The 21,554-nt window shown below is 34.7% G+C and overlaps 2 protein-coding genes across 13 annotated transcripts in view; one reads left to right on the top strand and one right to left on the bottom strand.

Annotated features, from left to right (window-relative positions):
- Nucleotides 1-21,554, top strand: part of USP34 (ubiquitin specific peptidase 34) — a 186,512-nt gene that overhangs the window by 73,156 nt on the left and 91,802 nt on the right. For 9 of the 12 annotated variants that reach the window (XM_036435431.2, XM_036435430.2, XM_036435438.2 and 6 more), the window contains 13 exons: nucleotides 1,188-1,270; nucleotides 4,823-4,977; nucleotides 6,514-6,627; nucleotides 7,195-7,294; nucleotides 7,424-7,583; nucleotides 9,107-9,233; nucleotides 9,330-9,477; nucleotides 10,553-10,653; nucleotides 10,872-11,081; nucleotides 13,215-13,340; nucleotides 17,436-17,558; nucleotides 17,691-17,774; nucleotides 18,537-18,623. In XM_036435431.2, the coding sequence (XP_036291324.1) occupies nucleotides 1,188-1,270; nucleotides 4,823-4,977; nucleotides 6,514-6,627; nucleotides 7,195-7,294; nucleotides 7,424-7,583; nucleotides 9,107-9,233; nucleotides 9,330-9,477; nucleotides 10,553-10,653; nucleotides 10,872-11,081; nucleotides 13,215-13,340; nucleotides 17,436-17,558; nucleotides 17,691-17,774; nucleotides 18,537-18,623 (1,618 nt within the window). The remainder of the gene's footprint in view (nucleotides 1-1,187; nucleotides 1,271-4,822; nucleotides 4,978-6,513; nucleotides 6,628-7,194; nucleotides 7,295-7,423; nucleotides 7,584-9,106; nucleotides 9,234-9,329; nucleotides 9,478-10,552; nucleotides 10,654-10,871; nucleotides 11,082-13,214; nucleotides 13,341-17,435; nucleotides 17,559-17,690; nucleotides 17,775-18,536; nucleotides 18,624-21,554) is intronic. The other 3 variants (XM_036435435.2, XM_036435437.2, XM_045580777.1) reach the window with 3 other exon arrangements.
- LOC118717720 (protein S100-A10-like) lies at nucleotides 3,589-4,467 on the bottom strand. Its single transcript, XM_036436100.1, has 2 exons — nucleotides 4,437-4,467; nucleotides 3,589-3,872 (listed from the first exon to the last, which is right to left on the bottom strand). The coding sequence occupies exons 1-2, from the start codon at nucleotides 4,465-4,467 to the stop codon at nucleotides 3,589-3,591; spliced, it is 315 nt and encodes a 104-aa protein (XP_036291993.1).

The following is a 21,554-nucleotide window of genomic DNA, read 5'->3' as shown; positions in this document are numbered from 1 at the left end:
GCCAATATTAATATGAGACAATAAAGAGTAGTAAAGGTATATCCAGCAAACTCAATCTGTAGAAAAACTTTAAACTTTAACAGTGAATTTAATGTAAGTTTTTGAAACTAATTTTGGGGAAAATTTAAAAAATCTGTACTTAAAGATTATTGGAAATTGTGAATTAAGAGGCTCTGACTCTGGAAACTGGAGTGTGGATCAGGGCTCAGGCTGGTTGCTGCCTTTTGTTGGCAAAGTAATTTGGGCAATTTATCTACAATCAGCCTTTTGTTTTGTAACATAGAGATAAGAACTCATGATTGACTTAGTTTCATTGGTTGAGTGCTCAGGTGCTTGTAGTACTAGAATGTTGTGATATCACTTCGTTCAATGTGCATTTCACAGAGTTACTAAAGGAATCCTAAAACGAAAAACTGAACATTATAGCTTCCTCTCCTCCCAATATAGTTCAGTGACTTCCACCCAAATCAATACCAATCTCTTCTGTCTGACATTCAGGCTGGCTATACTCTGGGCCTCTTCAGAGCCATCTCTTACGTTTCCTCATCTAGCATTTTTAAAATGCTGTTTCATTTCAAATGCCTACAAACTGAATTACCAGAAAACCATGTAAAATTACCTACTTAATAAGCTTCCAAAGCAACTCTTAAATTAACCATTGAATTTTGTATATATAAAATATTGTTATTTAGATTTGAAGTAGCATTCAAAAGTGTCAGTTGTGTATCAACCGAATTCCTCAAGAACTTGGTTTATGGAAATGATATTTTATTAGTATTTCTTGTTTAAAGAATAAGGTTGTATCACTGGAAGAACAGTGATAATAAAACATGCAATTTCTAGATACAATAGTTTTTTTTTGTTAACTTGTAATTTATGTGCATGTTGCATAATTTCAAAATGTATTTGTTTCACTATTGGGTTCTTATGTACTTTCTGCTAATCTAATTTGAAAGTACATTTTCTAATAGTTTAGAGATTTTTTTATAATTTATTAAATAACATAAATCTCAAACATAACATTTGACTGTATGACCTTTTTTGTGTAACCAAAGTTATATAATACAAGTATTTAATTATGAACTATGAAAGTGAATTTACTTCTTTTGTATCTTTTAAGATTAGGGCCATTAAATCTTTAAAATTAAGAAATAGGGTTAATTATTTTAATGACTTTTTATATGTAGGTATAGCCACAGTGCTGAAGTTCAAGTCCGACTTCAGTTCTTGACTTGTGTGTTTTCAACCCTGGGATCACCTGATCACTTCAGTAAGTTTTTAAATCAGTATTTTAATCAGGTTTTAGATCTGTATTGATCCTTGGAGAAGAGTCCAGTGAAATATATTCATGCATTTTGATTTCTAGATTATTCTCAATAATGGATGTCTTCTCAGTATATATGGCAATATGAGTATGTGCCTGACACATTTTTACTTTAGTCTCTGAAAATGCCAGTTTTTCAATGGATAAATGACTCATCAAGAACATATCATATTAGGGTGATTGCATCTTTTATTACTTTTGGTTATAGAATCTTCCTATCACCCTACTTGGAAATAGATACTGTCTACATATTATTATCAGAGCTAATCTTACCCAAAATTGCTTGGTTTCATAGGTAATAGAAACATTTAGAGACACTAGCTTTATTTAGATTAATCTCAAACTCAATTTCATTAACAGTTAACCTTTAAAAATTTAGAGATTGGTCAGGTATATTCAGAGTGTGAACCATGTCAAAATCTGCATGCTAAATGTTCTCAAGAGAGAAGGAAGATTTAAGTCCATATCTGTGCTCGAGATGCACCATGAGTTTTTTTTTTTTTTCAAGTCGAGTTATTTGTAACAAATCCAACTGACATTGTTATACCAACAGATTTCAACTAGTGTCCTATAAAAAACAGACACTAGTGTCCTGTTTTTTATAGGACACTAGTGTCTCATGTTATTAGGTCATTTATCATCCATTAATATAGGTAACATACAGGAAATAAATAATATAAAATGTAAAAACCCAATCTTATTCATGGAGAAGTCAAGCCTAAACAAGTATTATCAGCATAAATAATTTCATGTGTCCACTAAGTTTCTTGTTGGCTCATGGGAAAATGTTAACCATTCTTTTATTTGAATAATGAATTATTTATTTTGCTACTCCCATCAAAGTAAGCACAGTATAAATTCTTTGTACATTATGGCTACTGTCCAGATAGAATCAAGTTGAAAATTTTACTTCTCCCAGATCATAATTGTACTTTTACTGGTAATGTTCCTGGCGGGTATAATATGATCACTCCAAACTTATATTCAATGATTTAATACCGATTATTATTTTTTTAATATATTTTTTTGATTTTTCACAGAGATGAAGAGAGAGGGATAGAGAGTTAGAAACATCAATGAGAAAGAATCATCCATCAGCTGCCTCTTGCACACCCCCTACTGGGGATGTGCCCACAACCAAGGTACATGCCCTTGACCGGAATCGGACCTGGGACCTTTCAGTCCGCAGGCCGACGCTCTATCCACTGAGCCAAACTGGTCTCGGCTTAATACCGATTATTAATGTATCAACAAATACCTTTTTAAAAAATTTAAAGCAAAAACAGAGCATTGCCTATTGAATGTGGATTGGTGATTCAGCCATTTACAAATAGACTTCTGTTTTATCATTTAATTTATAATTAACTTGGGTACTATTTTTTATGTATGTTACCTATTTTCTTCACTCATCTCTCTTTCTAAATTAATGTGTTTAAGTTATTACATATCCTAAAGGTTTGTTGTTGTTTTTTAGTTTTAGGTTGACTCCTTGAGGCACAAAATTGTTCTTAGAACAAATGCTTTGAACATTAACTATTTCTGTGAGAAAGTGATAGGATACTGTTTGTTTGTTCTTTACTAACAAGGAAATTTGTTTATTGAGTGCAAGAGGATACAAGCAATATAAAAATGAAAAACTTGCTCTGACTGGTTTGACTCAGTGGATAGAGTGTCGGCCGGTGGACTAACGGGTCCCAGGTTCGATTCTGGTCAAGAGCATGTACCTTGTTTTCGGGCACATCCCCAGTGCGGGGTGTGCAAGAGGCAGCTTATTGATGTTTCTAACTCTCTATCCCTCTCCCTTCCTCTCTGTAAAAAAATCAATAAAATATATTTAAAAAAAAAATCAAAAGCTTATCTTGCTTTAATTGGCTTTTTTCTCTCCTGTTGAATGGACTGGAATTTTACATACATCTGTTAATCCTCACCTGAGGATATTTTCCCATTGATTTTTAGAGAGAGAGGAAGGAAGGGGGAGAGAGAGAGAGAGAAGGAAACATTGATATGAGAGAAACGCAACCAGGATTGGGGATACAGCCTTCAACCAAGGTATGTGCCCTTGACCAGAATCAAACCCATGTCCCTTCAGTCTGAGGGCCAACACTTTATCCGATGAGCCAGATTGGTTAGGTCTATTTGTATAATTTTTAAGTGCTCCAATCTGCTTATGAAATGTCATACAGGGGGAAGATGTGGGGCACATATTCCTTAAGCCACCCATTGGGAGAACTGTTATCAGGGTGGAGGTAACTGCTCAGTGCTGCCTACTTTCTTTCCTTCTTCATGTGAATTACAAATGTTATTGCATGTGACGGTGAGCTTGACAGCTTAAAGCAGCTCTGGAAGCCCACACTGCTGTCTTGGCACTCGTCTAGGTCCTTCACTATTTTGTTTATGGTCAGAGGTTCTTTTTGATTTTCCAAAAGTTTAGGGAACTCCTTTTTCTTGAGTACTCTCAGGTCCTCCTTTGCTAAGTAGCCTTTATTTTCAGCATACTTATGAAACACGAACATCATGGTTTCCATGGCATGTTCCATTTTGGTGAGGTCTTGGTGGGAGGTGTGGCAAGATTGTTTGGCTGGCTAGGACTGGTGACCCTATGATATTGTTTTTCTGCTTAAACTCTTTAGACTGGTATTGCTTCTTGATAAATATTTTCTGAGAGTCGTCCTCTCCACCCCTCGTATTCTAGATCTCACCTACTTTTTCCAAGAAAGAGGTTTCTTATGATTCTGCCATAACTTCATATCCCTTCTGATTCTGAGGGGCAACCCCAGGCTTTGGAACCCCTTATGATATACTTTAGAAATACATGTGATGCTTTTATTTCTATCCTTTTAGATTGTCTCATCCATATTCAGACTTGTGATTGCCTTTAGTGCCTTCTTTTTGAATAATTATTTGACTTCCTTCTGTCACACTTTGGAATTATTTAATACTTGGATCAAAGTACCATACAGATTTCATCTCATTCCTTTAGCTTCCCAGCTGATTGTATCTCCTCATGTGTCATTATTTTCTGTTTTAGGCAACCAGTTCCATTTTGCTTTATCAAAAGGATCCTTTTTTTCACAGTTTGCAAAAATAATGTTTATCAGCATGCATTGTTTACCTACTGTGTGCATAGAATGAGCTTTGAACATACTGTCCACTCTGTTCTTAATGCTTAAACCTTAGAACTGACTCCTCAACTTTTGGGGTTACTTTCTTTTAATTATGTGCACTTTAATACAGTAATATGTCCATAGTTTAGGAAGAATGATTTTTCAGACTAAATGACTCTCCTAGGATATTATATAAGTTGTATGTTTATAGATAATGTATATATAGGTTATATTTAACTACATTTGACAGCATAATTATATGAAATCTCTTACAAAGTAATTATAAAAGGCTATAAAACATCTATATTTTTTTATATATTGTTGCTTCTAATACATTGAATTCGGATCGAAACATTGTATGTATCATGATTCAAAATTTGTAATTTTTATCTAGGGTTAAGTTTAGAACAAGTTGACATATTATGGCATTGTTTAGTAGAAGATTCTGAGTGTTATGATGATGCACTCCATTGGTTTTTAAATCAAGTTCGAAGTAAAGATCAACATGCTATGGGAATGGAAACCTACAAACATCTTTTTCTGGAGAAGGTAATTTTATTTCTTGACAGTTTTATTGTTCATATTGTTTTTCTATATCTCCTTTTATCCCTTAAAATATAAACTCCGTAATGTTAATTTTTTTTATCTTTTAATACTTTTTTTTAAAAAAAAAAGGTAAATATAATGTTTTTCAGCAGCCCTTATATAGTTTTTGCCACTTAGATTTAAAAAATATATATATTTTATTGAATTTTTACAGAGAGAAAGGGAGAGGATAGAGAGTTAGAAACATGGATGAAAGAGAAACATTGATCATCTGTTTCCTGCACACCTCCCACAGGGGATGTGCTCGCAACCAAATCACATGCACGATTGGATTGAACCTTTTAGTCCGAAGGCCGACGCTCTATCCACTGAGCCAAACCAGTTAGGGCTGCCACTTAAATTTTGCTTTCATTTTGTCTTCTACAGTGTTTATCAAAATGAATAGTTTTTATTTACAAAAATATTCTGTTCCTTAACTAAAGTATTTATGCTAATTAGTGTTAAATATTAATTCAGGCAAATACTTATAAGAAATGTGGGGAGTCTTATTTTTAAAATAATATTGTAGTTACATTTTCAGGAGTATACCCACATCCACAAGTATAGAGTTGTATTCTGTGACTCTTCCATTAGTCAGTCTTCTGGCAGATGTAAACAGTATTCAGAAAATTCGTAGATCCCTGGGAAGGCAGGAATTGCTGTAATGATAATCATGACATTCTTCTATCTAGTTTTTGTTCTCCTTTATCAGATGCAGCAATTGGTTCAGGTAATATTTTTTCATTTAAAATTTGAGAACATTGATAATAACAGAGCAATACATTTTTTAAATTATTTGTGTGCTTGCTTTTGAGATTGTAAAGGCTCTCTGCAAACTCTCACATGAACTCTGGTAGAATTGAGTAAATGTGAATGAGTTCATGTAAATTAAGTCAGTATATAGTTCTAAAGCAAAGCTACAAATTATTATATTTAATTTTAATTTCAATCCTTGACTTACATACAAACTGTACATGTAGCTACGCATCTCTTTAAGTGTGCATAGTCTGTGTGTATAAAAAATTGATACAAATTTTTAAAAATAGTTCTTTATTAATTTCAGAGAGGAAGGGAGGAGAGAGAGAGAAACATCAATGATGAGAGAGAATCACCTATTGCACACCCTCTACTGGGGATCAAGTCCACACCCAGGCATGTGCCCTTGACCTGAATTGAACCTTTGACCTTTCAGTTTGCAGGCTGACACTATCCACTGAGCCAAAGGGCAATAAAGAGTTTTATTAATTTTCTCTGATTGGAGTCTGTGTTCAGTGTAAAACTTGAAACAATTGAGATATGTTTTAATTATAAGTTGAATAAAATTTTCATTGAATTAACTGTTTTAATTTTTTAAATTATTGAAAATCTGAGCTGCTACATTTCTTTCTATGTTTTCAGTAAAACCAAATTTAATTTAAATCTCTCAAGTTAAATCCAGTAAAATAAAATGTTAATAACTTCACCACACTAAACCAGTTTAAAAAAATTTTTTTTTTTAAGATGCCTCAGCTAAAACCTGAAACGATTAGCATGACTGGTTTAAACCTGTTTCAGCATCTATGTAACCTGGCTCGATTGGCTACCAGTGCCTATGATGGTGGTTCAAACTCTGAGGTAAGGATTTAGACTTGTAATTTTATTAGGTCAGCTTGTGGAATTTTTGTTTTATTCCTCAAATTAGATTACTGAATTATGTTAAACCAGATGCCCGGTGCATGAAAATTCACGCAGTAGAGGGGGTGTCCCTCAGCCTGGACTGCCCCCTCTTACAGTCTGGGAGCCCTCAGGGACGGGAGGCTACTGGGTGATCAGGGGAAGGCGACACCCCATCACACCTCTGCTGCTGTTGCTGCAGGCAGTGCAAACCTCAGCTGGCACTGTTTACTTGAGCTTTGGGTGGCTTGTGGGCGCCGCCATCTTTGAGGGCATGGTGGTTAATTAGCATATTCCCTGGAAGGCCCCGATTGGCCCTGATCATTGGCCAGGCCTAGGGACCCTACCTGTGCATAAATTTTGTGCACCGTAGCTATTTAATAACTAAGTAATAGGAATTACCTTTTAAATATTTTATAGGATATTAAAACTTTTTTATGTTGTATGTCTTAAATTTATTTCAGTCTTATCGTTTGCATTATTTGACAAATAATAAATAATAGATATTGTCACATTTTCCTTTTTTAGATTTGTGGTATGGACCAATTTTGGGGCATTGCTTTAAGAGCACAATCTGGTGATGTCAGTCGAGCAGCTATCCAGTATATTAACTCCTATTATATTAATGGTGAGTTATTTGAAATGTTTTCTAATGGATAATTTTTTATATGGAGATTTTTAGTTTAGCTCCAGTTAATTTTCTTTATAGCAAAACAAGAATATAAGAGATTCACATGTCTAAACATCTGATTTTCAGGTAAAACTGGTTTGGAGAAGGAACAAGAATTTATTAGTAAGTGTATGGAGAGTCTTATGATAGCTTCTAGCAGTCTTGAACAAGAATCACACTCAAGTCTCACTGTTATAGAAAGAGGACTTCTTATGCTGAAGACACATCTGGAAGCATTTAGGAGAAGGTAATTTTTTAATACCGCATTAGAATGAATTTCAGACTTTTTTATTGCTGACATGTCCAAAAGTATTTTTAAAAAAGGGGTTTTTTGGGGAGGCAGGTAGAAAAAGTATAACTTATCAAAAATGAAGTGCTAGTTTTAGAATTAACTTTTGTTCATAATATGTAACATATAGTGGTGCAATAGGAAATACAGATTCCTGGTAAATACTGAAGAGCTTTAAAATCATTAGGCTGTGAGAAGGTGTGCATGGATAAGAATTTCTAGTCAGAATTCCATCACTACTAAAGTATTAGGAAAATTGAAAAGGCAGAACACTATCAAAAACAGTTGCACTAAAACCCTTGCCAAGAGCATCAAATAATCTCTCATAGTTAAACCAAGTTGAGGTTGTTTCATTTGCTGTTTTTTTTTTCTTCCTGGACTAGGAGAAAGTATTTTAATTTTGAATTTCCATTTACCATGGAAACATGATAAAAAATTCTGTTAATGAATATCTGTATAATTAATTTAGACATACCCTGTGTAATACAGAAATAAAGCAAATTAACAGTTAAGAATGTATCGACTGAAGTGAAAGGTGAGTAGTTTTAATTAAGAAATTCTGTGTAGTAGAAATCATGAGTAAATGTAAAAGTATAAAGAACTGTGTTGTACCCTGGCTGGAGTTTCTCACTGGTTAGAACATCTGCCAATCCACTGAAGGATCTCCAGTTTGATTCCCGGTCAAGGGCATGTACCTGGGATGCAGGTTCAATCCTGGCCCCTTGTGTGGGGAGGCAACCAATTGACGCCTCTCTTACATCGATGTTTTTTTCCCTATCTCTCTTTTTCCCCCCTCCTTCTATCCCCTCCATTCTTTAACAGTCAATGGAAAAAATATCCTTGGGTGAGGATTAAGAACAACAAAAAAATGTGATAAAAAATATTGTTAAAATTAATGACTTCTTTCAACTTCAGAGCTTAGTTTGATACTGAAAATGCCATACAATTGACATTTATTGACATTCTTTTTATTTAAAATATCAGAGATTATTGAACAAGGATGGTACTCTAGGCATTCCTTATACACAACATGACTTTGATTAAAACATTTGAGCATTGTAACTTTTTTTACTTTATGATTGAAATTTGTGAAAATTATATTTAAATACTTCTTTTTGTTTTTAAAGACTGTCTAGTGAATTCTAGATTTTTGCACAGAAACTAAACACTGCCAGGTAACTTGTACCACTTTTACAAATAAGTAAGAATAAGCAAATGTGGTGATGTTGTATTTAAATTAATAAATACTCATAAAATTTATATATTACACTAAGATAATACTATAAAAAATAGTATGATGAGCCTAAATTTCATGCTTTTATTGTGGAAAAACAAATTAAACTTAATGTTATTGATAGACTCAATTGGAATTTGCTAGAACCTTTTGTGGGCTTTTTCATTTTGTGAAATAATAAAAACTTCAGTAATATTAAATGTTTTAAAATGATATCCTTTCTATGTGTGGTTTTTGTGTGTTTTAGGTTTGCATATCATCTCAGACAGTGGCAAATTGAAGGCACTGGAATTAGTAGTCATTTGAAAGCATTGAGTGACAAACAATCTCTGCCACTAAGAGTTGTATGTCAGCCTGCTGGACTTCCTGACAAGGTAGTTGCATAGTTTTAGTTTCCAAATTGATAACATTTCCCAGTTCCAATATCTGTTCTTTTTGTATTTTTAAATTGGTTGCATCTCATATTTCAGATGACTATTGAAATGTATCCTAGTGACCAGGTAGCAGATCTTAGGGCTGAAGTAACTCATTGGTATGAAAATTTACAGAAAGAACAAATAAATCAACAAGCTCAGCTTCAGGAGTTTGGTCAAAGCAGCCGAAAGGGAGAGTTTCCTGGTAAGTCCAATAGTTACAATTTTCATATTTCTTAGGTTGCATTATAATAACAACTTTGAACCTTTATTTCTTTGAAGATTACCAACCATGTCTGTGGCTCCCACTCACCTTCCCCTATTCGTGGTATCCTACCATTCATTCTTAAGCAGGAGTTAATAGTTACTTCAGATGTTACTTGTAAACATTTTCTCTCTTTTTTCAAAAATTTCTACTTTTGGAGGTTATTTGATGAGCACTGTGGGATATAATAATTTGTTTCCATGTACTACTTGGTAACCAATAATTTGTTTTGCCATTTGGATATATTTTGCTTTTGTTCTTTGGAGCATATGAAAATAATGCACCCTTCAATTCCACCTGTGCATCTCTCCTTTTTCCTCCAAAAAAGTATCCTATTAAGAATTTTTCATGTGGGTCTGAAGGTAGATTTCCCGGTTAGGGCACATGCTCATGTTTCGGGGCATGTGGGGCATGTAAGAGTCAGGTGATCAATGATTCTGTTTCATCATTGATGTTTTATCTCATTTCCTCTCTGAAATCAATAAAAATATATTTTAAGAAACACTGGCTCATTACTTGGGTAATTAATGCATTAACGAATCTGATTCATCTGCATGTGTTGCTAGGGAAAATGCTTAGGTTCCCATAAAACTCCATAGTGTTTTTACTTGTAAAATTTTTTAAATCGTTAACACCTTGCTGACCCATCACAAGATAACTCATGTTTCCATGTCCAAACATCGTTGACCAGTAAGGTGTGAAAGTAATGTAGTTTTAAAATTACTTAAAGTGCAGACATGAGTTATCTCCTGACTGGTCAGCAAGGTGTTAAGCAGACAGGAATTGATCTCATTAAATTGATGCTAATTCATAATTTTATTTAAATTTTTAATTGGATAAGGTTAACTTTTACAACAAAAAATGCAGGAATCATGCTTAATACTGTCTCCACTTTGGTCAATAATTATAGTAAGCTTAATGTTCTGTGAAATTAATTCCTATAACCATATTTTCATATCTGCAAATAAGTTAACTCTTATAAAAGTGTTCACTTAGCTTTTCTCCTGTTTTTAAGGAGGCCTTATGGGACCCGTCAGGATGATTTCATCTGGACATGAGTTAACAACAGATTATGATGAAAAAGCACTTCATGAGCTTGGTTTTAAAGATATGCAGGTACATATAAATGTGAATTGAGTTTTAATAATCTATTTCCTGTTGTAATCAGTAGTGGGATATTTGAACCTATAGTTTAAAAAACAGTTCTTACTGCTTTTGTTTTATTAAAATCAGAAATGAAATTATTTTATACCTAAGAACTTTATTAAACCAAAAACTTATATACACAAACACACTTTTTATTTGTTTATCCCCTATTGCTTCTACTTTTACAGATGGTTTTCGTATCTTTGGGTGCACCGAGGAGAGAACGGAAAGGGGAAGGTGTTCAGCTGCCAGCATCTTGCCTACCACCCCCTCAGAAGGACAACATTCCGATGCTTTTGCTTTTACAAGAACCTCATTTAACTACTCTTTTTGATTTATTAGAGATGCTTGCATCATTTAAACCACCTTCAGGAAAAGTGGCAGTAGAAGATAGTGAGGTGACTTTATCATTTCATTTCCACAAAGTTTTCTTTTGTGTTTCTATGGAGTGAAAAATTTCTCGTTAATCTCTTAAGAGCAGTAAAACTTAGGAAACCAATTATTTATTCATTAGCTATTTAAGTGTCTAACATGACCTAGGCATACTGTTTAAGGTGTTGTTTTGCAAGGATCAAACTAAGCATAGTTTCAATTTTTATTGAATCTGATGGGGAAGACAGATCATTGATAAGCCAAACAAGAGTTTCAGATCAATTAACAGGTAAATCATAGATAGAGATAGGTGCTAAGTGAGTTGTGGCTTGTAATTATTAGGACATGGTGATAGAGATTCATTTATACTAGAGGTCCAGTGCATGAATTCGTGCATGGGTGGAGTTTGCCTGCCCTGATCAGGGCTGATTGGGCTGGGCCAGTCAGGGGTAGGGGCTCTGGGCAGTTCGTGGGCCAGCCCCACCTCTTGGTGGAATTCCAGTGTAACTCCCAGTTGAGGGGACAATTGCATATTACCCTTTTATTGTATAGGATATTATTCGGTTAAGGAAAGTTTCTCTGAGGTAGACTATATGTAATTTGGGGATGATGGGTAAAAAGGATCTGGCTAAATGAAGAGAATAAGGAATGATTTAGATGGAGTAATTTGATATGATAAGGAGTTACAGGTCTAGGAATTGTTAAGAGAACTAGAAAACAATGAATTCTATTTTACTGAAGAACTTTCACTGCCATTTTCCTAACTAAAGCAAAATTATTAGTTGGTTATTATTATTTTTTTAAATAATATATTTTGGTTTTTCAGAGAAAAAGGAAGAGGGGGAGAGAGATAGAAACATCCATGATGAGAGAGAATCATTGACCAAGTCTCCCACCGGAGATCAAGCCCATAGCCGGGCATGTGCCCTTGACTGGAATTGAACCCGGGACCCTTTGGTCCACAAGCTGATGTTCTACCCTGTGAGCCAAACCGGACAGGACCCTTCTCTTTCTTTCTTAGCATTATGAAAAGCTAAATTTACCTTGAAACTCCATGTCTAACATTCCCTTGTCTTCTGACTGTATTAGCTTTTTACTATTATACAAAAAGAACCAAAATTTTATAGATGTATAAAAGATTCCTTTGGCAATTTAGATTGTATGAATTATCTTTTAAAAACTTGCCAAAGCCAGTTTGGCTCAGTGGATAGAGCATCGGTCTACGAACTGAGGGGTCCCAGGTTCGATTCCGGTCAGGGGCATGTACATTGGTTGTGGGCACATCCCCAGTAGGGGTGTGCAAGGGGCAGCTGGTTGATGTTTCTCATCAACGTTTTTGGCTTTCTATCCCTCTCCCTTTCTCTCTGGAAAATTGATGAAATATATTAAAAAAACAAAACAAAAACGTAATGACATCAACAGTGGTAGAATAATAATATACAAATTTATACTCTGTGGAAAACTCCAAAACTATAAATGAGCTTTTGCTGCTTATTTAACTCTTTGGGTTGTGCTTTAATTAAAAAGAAAAAATAAGGGAACTTGCCCATTTCTTGCATATCTCCTGAAACCTACTTAAATATTATCTAAGCACCTTATAGAGTCCAAATTTAACAAACGATAGTAGAGAAAAGTAGATTGTTAAAAACATTTTCCCACCCTCTTAATCTCTGCTTTTCTGAGAATAAAATATAGGAATGGATAGGCAAACTAAGAAGAGCAAGTATACTAATATTTTCCCAAATGTAAGGTTAAGGACTTAATTCACCAAGTCTTCATTGTACTTAGAATAGTAACCTGCAAAGGGGACCTAGGTGATAGTCCTATTGAAATTTACTTGTAAGTCTTTATAAAACACATTTTCACTGCTATTTGGAAAGTTTTCTAAGAAAAAGGGCTAGAATTAAAGGTCACTTTTCTTCCCAGAAAAGTGTTCAATAACAAGTTGAAAGACTATAACTTTGACATAATTTATTGGTAAATGTATTTACTATGTAAGGAATAGTTTATTTCTCACTGTTAAAGTAAGATTATAAAATATTATCAAACTTGATCATTAGTGATTTTATGCAAAAAAAGTTGAACTTAAGTTTAGGGACCTTTTTTGTTTGCTTTTTTTATTGATCCACCTTGATAAACAGTTGTTCTTATTTACATAGAGCTTAAGATGTGAAGAACTTCATCTTCATGCAGAAAACCTCTCTAGGCGTGTATGGGAACTACTGATGCTTCTTCCTACATGTCCTAATATGTTAATGGCATTCCAGAATATCTCAGATGAACAGGTAAACCCACACAATCTCTCTCTCTCTCTCTCTCTCTCTCTAATTGAATGATTTTAGAGAGAAAGAGAGAAGCATCCTTTTGTTATTTCACTCATTTATGCATTCATTGGTTGATTCTTATATGTGCCCTGACTGTGGATTAAGCCCTCAACCTTGGCATATCAGGATGATGTTCTTACCAACTGAGATATCCAGCCAAGGCCTACAGAAGCTCTTTATTCTCCTGGAGGATGGTACCAGATTACATTCCTACTGGCAGTGTTTGAGATTGCAGTTTGACCTGTTATCTTCAGTAAAAAATGCCAGTTCATTTTAACGTTTAGTGAAAAGGTAGGGTAAATATAAAGCAAGGATGTTTACTAAAATTGCCTTTAGGAGAAAATATGGATTTGCCTTTATATTAGTCTTCTCTCATAATACTATCTGTTATGAATATTGCTTAGTTTTTGACAAAATGTTTAGAGAACATACACTATGATTTAATGACATGTATAAGTGCTTGTTTTGGATGCTCATACAAGTCAACTGATATTAATAGAATTAGGTAAAAAAATGTAGCTAAGAAATCTATGTTTGTTGATTTCCTATAGGAACATGCCCTCATATAATATTAGATATCTCCCTATAAAGATATCTATTAAAATGAGAGATTATTTTTTAGGGGTTACTTTCTGGAGATATCAATGGAACACCTGTAGGATGAATAAAAAAATCTAATGTCAAGCTAATTGTTAATCTGTGATTTGGGATGTTTTCATGTGATTTCAAAAGGTTCTATATCTGGAATGATTTGGAAAATGGTGGATCATAACTCAGAGTAGTTCTGATAGTAATATTGTCGAAGATGCACACTAAGTGTGAATAACAATTTCATAAGTTAAGAGTAGAAAACAATATCAAATGAATGTATGTGCATATGACTTTTTAAAGGGTCAGTGTAACTTACAAGTATAAACAGACTTTACTACTAAAAGTTTATAAATTCAAGTAGGCTGCAATGTTTTTTATTAGTTGATAAATTGATTCAACTGCTGTAAAGGTTAACAAGATACAATTTTTTCCTATTCTGTTTTTATATTAATTTTACTTTAATCAATAATTGATATATTTTATTTAAACATTTATGTTGAGAGTATTATAGATGACTCTTCCTTTTTCCCACCATTGCCCATCTCCCCCTGGTTTTAGTGTCTGTCCCGTCCCCGTCCCCCCCCCCCGCATTCGCCACCTTACTGTATGTGTCCATAGGTAATGCATATATGCATATAATTTCTCTGGTTAATCTTTTTCAAGCCCCCATCTCCCATTCTCTCTGAGATTCATCAGACTGTTCCAGGTTTCTATGTCTCTGGTTCTATTTTATTAATTAGCTTATTTTTCCATTAGATTCCTTGTTCATTTATTTTAATTTTTAGATTCAGTTGCTAAATATGTATTTATTGATATTTTATTATTCATATTTTTGATATTTTATTTCTTCTTAAAGATGACAACCTTTAACATTTCAGGTAGTATTGATTTGGTAGTGATGAATTCTTAGCCTTTTCCTTATCTGGGAAGCTCTATCTGACCTTCAATTCTAAATGATAGCTTAGCTGGGTAGGGTGATCTTGGTTGTAGGTCCTTGCTTTTTATCACTTTGAATATTTCTTAACACTTCCTTCTGGTCTGCATAGTTTCTGTTGAGAAATCAGCTGACAGTCATATGGGAGCTCCTTTGTAGGTAACTAACTGCTTTTCTCTTGTTGCTTTTAAGATTCTCTGTCTTTAACCTTTGGTGTTTTGTTTATGATGTGTCTTGGTATGACCCTCTTTGGGTTCCTCTTGTTTGCAGTTCTCTGTGCTTCCTGAACTTGTATGTCTATTTCTTTCACCAGCTAAGGGAAGTTTTCTGTCATTATTTTTTAAAATAGGTTTGTGATTTCTTGCTCCTTCTCTTCTTCTGATACCCTCATGATGTTGGTATGTTGAAAGTTGTTCCATAGTCTCCTTACATTATCTTCACATTTTTGGATTTTTTCTTTTTGCTCTCCTGATTGGGTGTTCTTTGCTTCCTTATATTTCAAATTCTTGATTTGATTCTAGATGTCCACTATTGTTGAGCCCATGTAAACCATTCTTTTTTTATTTTTTGCTGTTGCCTTTATTTTTTTTTATTTTTATTTTTAAAATTTTTTTAAATTAAATTAATATCTTTGTACATATATCATTGCCTCCCCCCTCCTATACATGCCCTCCCTCCCCAGAGTTTTGTGTCCATTGGTTGTACTTATATGCATGTATATAAGTTCTTCGGTTGATCTCTTATCTCCCCCAGATTTTCATAACCTCCCCGCTATAATTTGACAGTCTGCCATTCTTTATTTAAGTTTGTGTATCCTTCATTACTGTTGTTTTTTTTCTCCCATGTTGTTGATGTTTTCACTAAGTTCCTTGAAATTCTCACTAAATTCCTTGAAGTTTTTCATTAAGTTCTTTGAGCATCTTTATAACCATTGTTTTAACCCTGTATCTAGTAATTTTCTTGTTTCCATTTCATTCAATTCTTTTCCTAGAAATTTCTCCTTTTCTTTCATTTATGACATGTTTCTTTGTCTCTACATTTTGGCCGACTCCCTGTGTTCATTTTTATGAATTTGGTAGATCTGCTCTGTCTCCCAGACTTGATGTAGAGTCACCTGATATAGTAGGTGTTCTGTAGGACCCAGTTGCTTAGCCATCCCAGTCACCTTTTCTGGGTGCTCCAGATGCATCTCTGTGTGCGCTCTGTGCCCTGTCCTGTTGTGGTTGAGCCTTGATTTATATTTGCCTCAATGAGAGTGGTTGACCCCCAGGCCAATTGGTTGTGAGGATCAGCTTTAACTATAGCTTAAGAGCTGCTGTTCAGGAGCTAGACTTACTTCAGTGGGGCTTTGGTACTCACTGAGTCTGTCCCTTAAGCGTGTCACTTGTGGAGGTAGTAGGATTGTAATCTGGTGTGGTTGAAGTTGACCACCGGTGCATTGGCTCTGAGGCTTCCTGAGAGGTGCAAAGTCAGCCTCTGCTTGTGCCTGCCTGTGGCCACCCAAACTTAGCCACAAAGCAATCTGCAGATGGCTCCTACTTGTGTTGAGCTTGGATGTGCTTAGGAGAGGCCAAGATGTGAACCAGGATGGTCTGCTGCTAGTGCTGGGCCTGGGGCAACTTATTGAGAAGTACAGGGCACAGTGATTCCAGGTGCTGCTTATTAGAGAGAGTTTAGGAAATTTCAAAGTATGAGGCAAGAGGCGCCAGTTGTATGGAAAAGCCACTGAAAGTTTCTTGGATGAGCCTGCAAAGAGGGAGGGGTGGAGTCTTAGGGAATCACCAGGCGGGGTGAAAAGTGTGAGCCAGGTTGATGGAGATTCAGATATGGCAGCAGCCCTTCAGCTCTGTTGCAGGAAGGGCTCAGCAAAGGAACAATAGTCTCTGTCACTACTTCTGTCTGGGAGAAAGCTGCCCCTCCAGCTCTTACCCTAATTCCAGGCCAGTTATTTCCTCCCCAAATGTATCAGGTTCCTTTCAAACTGGTGTATTGGAGCTCAGAGGGAGTGATTCCCAGAAAGTTCGTATCCAGACCCTTTAGGATCTGCTGGGTTTTATAGCTAAAGGTTGTGGGGACTTCTCTTTCTGGCATTGGAACACTGGGCTGAGGACCTGGTGTCGGGCAGGGATTCCTCTCTCCTCAGGGAAACCTCCACAGCCATGTTAATCCCTCCTTATTTTAAACTGCCTCAGTTGGGTGTGGGACCAGTCAGTTCCCACATCTCTGCCCTTCCTACTAGTCTCAATGTGCTTTTTCTCTAGTCTCCTAGTTGTAGGACTTCTTTTCAGCCAGATTTCAATTGGTTCTGAGAGGTGGTGTTTCTGTATTTTAGTTGCAATTTTTGATGTGGTTGTGGGAGGCAGTGAGTACTGTTTTTACCCACCATCTTCCTTCCTCAGTAATTGGTGTTTTAAGCATAACATTAGTACCAGTTATATAATTGGTCTTCACATGTTTGAATGTATTTCAATGTATATGTAATATTTGAGTTTTTATATAGTGTCATTATTTTGTTTGTTTTTTTATTTAAGAGTAATGATGGACTTAATTGGAAAGAACTTCTCAAAATTAAGAGTGCTCACAAGCTATTATATGCCCTGGAAATTATTGAAGCACTGGGAAAACCTAATAGAAGGATAAGGAGAGAGTCGACGGTAATTGTATTTCTATTGTTATCATTACATATTTGTATTCTCTCTGGAGCAAAATTCCAGAGCATGTTATCTTTTAATTCCAGAATAATTTTTTCTCTTGTCATTCTCTCTCATTCTTATTTTTTGCCTTAGGGAAGTTACAGTGACCTTTATCCAGATTCTGATGATTCAAGTGAGGATCAAGTGGAAAATAGTAAAAATTCATGGAGTTGCAAGGTTGGATCATGTGTTTTACAGTATGATGAAAATAATTTATTTCTAATTTTCCAAAAGTAAATACCATAATTATGATATTAATAGGTTTTCAATTAACTTACTATTAAAATAAAGGATAGTTTAAAAATATAGATTACTTGAATTCACTACAAGCTAATATGTACTAATGCCTTGGAGCTCCTAATTTTAGCACTTACATGTTCCTTCGTTGTAATACTGTGTTAGTACATCCCAGTGTTTGGGATTAAATGGTTAATGGAATATAAAGATACTAGAGGCCCGTTGCATGATATTCGTGCAAGAATAGGCCCCTGGCTTCACTCCCAGCCTCCCCGGAGCCACCAAGTCCCCACTCTACACCCCAACTGCCCGGGAGCCAGCACATCTCTGCTCCTGATCCTCCCAGAGCCAGCAAGTCCTTGCTTCTGTCTGGAGCATCACTCCAATAGCTCCCTCCACCGCCCCCCTTCCCCTAAGCAGGCTTCACACAGCTCCAGCCTGCATATGCAAATTAATCTCCATCTTGTTGGGTTAATTTGCATACTCTGATTGGCTGTGGCATAGCAAAAGTATGGTCAATTAGCATTTTTCTCTTTTATTAGTGTAGATGTAGACTTTTGCAAGAATCTTTTAAAAATTCTTGAAAGTAGACTGTATGTTACTTGTATAAAAATTATTTTGAGTATTAAAGTCAAAGAGAAATTTCTTTGTTACATTATGTAGCTGCTTTTTTCTTACCATTACGCTCACAATTGCTTACAGTTTGTTGCTGCTGGAGGGCTTCAACAGTTATTAGAAATTTTTAATTCCGGAATTCTGGAGCCTAAAGAGCAGGAATCCTGGACTGTGGTAAGTGAAAAATCACTGTAAGCTAGTTACAATAGTTATCCCATTTTGAGCATTTCCATTTCCCATTAGCAAGTACCGTATTTTTTGGACCATAAGACGCACTTTTTCCCCCCAGAAGTGGGGGGGAAAAGCCCCTGCGTCTTATGGTCCAAATATAGCCTACACATATACTTTAAAAAAAAAGTTTTTTTTACTTGCCCGGCTCTGTGTGGTCTCTGTGTGCTTGCCCGGCTCTAAAATGGTTCTAAATGCTGCTGTTTACTTTACAGGGTTGATTACATGTGTTTATGACTGTGATGTTGGGTTTTAATGCACATAAAATATTTTAGGACACTATTTGTTTCAGAATCTTTTTTTCTTCATTTCCCCTCTCTAAAAACTGGTGCGTCTTATGGTCCGGAGCGTCTTATGGTCCGATATAACTTTTGCTACATCACTGTCGGACAGGATAGTATGGAGTATAGTAGAAATTATTTTTTCTTAAATAGAGTTTGATAAGGAAATTATGCAGTACGAGTTTTCCATGTCAACTTTGTTTAAAAATTTTAAATGTTAAAATTAATGACTGAATTATATCTAATAGTAAATATTTTTTCTTTAGGTTTATGCATTATATATTAATATTTATATAGTTAAACTTTGGGTGTTTTTTTTTAAAAAAAAAAACTTGGTGTATATATTTAATTTTTGAAGAGACTCTTTTTTAGTTTTTTTTTTAAACCAAATGGACCTGACCTCCAACAAAGCAGAGGAGCATTATGAAACATTATATTCAAATAATAATTTCTTAGTATTTGTTTTTTAGAATAATTTTAGAACCTAGGAGACGGGTGTTTTTTTTTTATATATCAAATGCTACTAACTTTAAAAGTTTAATGAAAGAAAAAAAGCTTAATAAAAGAAAGTACATTTAGAAAACATTGCTGTCTTTTTAAGAAATATATATATTTTTATTGATATCAGATAGGAACGGAAAAAGAATGAGAAATAGAAACATCAGTGATGAGAGAGAATCATGGATTGGCTGCCTCCTGCATGCCCCCTATTGGGGATCGAGCCTGCAACCTGGGTATGTGCCCTTGACTGAAATCGAACCCAGGATCCTTCAGTCCTCAGGCCGACACTATCCACTGAGCCAAACCAGCTAGGGTGGAAAACATTGCTATCTTACCACTTGTTTCAATACTGTAAAATGAAAAATAATACATTTTTATTTTACACATTTTACTACAGATAATTTCATTAAAATAGATACCTATACTATAATAAATATTGATATCTACGTCTTATATTTTAAATATTTGTTTTGTTTTATTGTTTCTCATGTCTTTCTTGTTCCATTAATCTCTTAGTGTTAAAAAAAAGTGTCTTTTAGTTCTTTGCCATAGTTGGAGTATTTAACTTAAATCTTTAATGAGTAGTTATGTGCCATTTGAAAGAATTTTGTTTATAAAATATTCTTAGTATTGAATGGTATTGCAGGGAATTATGCCAAAGGTTTTTTTTTTGTTTACTTTGAAAGTTTGGATACTGTATGAAATGCAAAAAATTTGCTGCCATATAGCCTAGCAATGACAGAGATGCCAAACGTGCCTGAGAGACAGATTGCTTTAAGTCAGCTGAAATATCCCCTATTTATAATGCATCTCTGTTAATATATTACAGTTATAATTCAGAATCATTCTTGTTTCTTAACCAGATTTTTTTTTCTTTTAGAATGAACTTAGCTGAAGTATACTTTTAAGTTAAATTTAATTGAGATACAATGAAGTGCAATAAAATTATTTTAAAATGTATAAATCAGTGATTTTTTCATATATTCACAAAGTGGTGCAACTATTACCATTGTCTAATTCCAGAACAATTTCATCATCCCCCAAAAGAAATCCCATACTCATTAGCAATCACTCCTCATTTTTTCTCATGTTTGAGTCCTAGGCAAACACTAATCTAATCTACCTGCTCTCTTTATAGTTTTGCCTGTTGTAGACATTTCACATAAATCTTTCTTTATATACTAGAGACCTAATGCATGAAATTTGTAAGGGTAGGTCCTCGCAGCCACCCCGGTTCATCTGGAAGGTTGTCCGGACAGTTGTTCAGCTGTTCGGCCGTTCAGTCGATTTGCATATTATTCTTTTATTATTATAGATATGGTCCTTTGTGACTGGTTTCTTTCACTTAGCATATGGTTTTCAAGGTTCATCCTTGAAAGTAAGGTATTATTCAAGGTTATGAAGATTGTTGTCTATTTGTTTTCAGTATTTTACATTTTTAGCTTTTAAATTTAGGTCTTTGATCCACTTTAAGTTTTATATGTCTTACAAGGTGTTGAGTGTACTTTAGGTGCAGTTAAGTAATGTGCTTATTTACGAAATATTGTTTAAGTTTTAAAAAATGTGTATACTTGTTATAATCCTCCAACACAATTGAGATATAGAATATTTCTACTACCTCAGAAGTTCCATCGTCCCCTTTTATAATCCGTATCTCCCAGCCAACCACTGACCTGCTTTCTATTGTATAGATTACATTTGTATTTTATAGAATTTAATGTAAATGGAATAATAATGATATATGCTGTTGTGGATCTGGCTCCTTTCATTAAATGTATATGGAAATTGGTAAATGTTGCATGTATTGTTAGTTTGGTTTTTATTGCTCAGAAGAGAAACATTGTATATGTATTATATACTACTGCTTTCAGTATGAACTCACCTATTAATGGACATTTGAGCTTCCAGTTTTGGGCTATTACAAAAAAAAGCTGATATATACTAAGCATTCATATGCAAGTCCAAGGGGTACATATGTTTTTGTTTCTCTTGGGTAAATGCCAAGTAAAGAAATTGCTGAGAAGTGGATGGTAAGATTACTTTATAACAAGCTGCCAAACTGTTTCCAAAGGAGTTTGAACCATGCATTTGTTGC

The sequence above is a fragment of the Pipistrellus kuhlii genome, unplaced genomic scaffold (genome assembly GCF_014108245.1).
Source record: "Pipistrellus kuhlii isolate mPipKuh1 unplaced genomic scaffold, mPipKuh1.p scaffold_m20_p_13, whole genome shotgun sequence".
Classification (NCBI taxonomy): domain Eukaryota; kingdom Metazoa; phylum Chordata; class Mammalia; order Chiroptera; family Vespertilionidae; genus Pipistrellus; species Pipistrellus kuhlii.
This window is presented reverse-complemented; position numbering and strand designations above follow the sequence as displayed.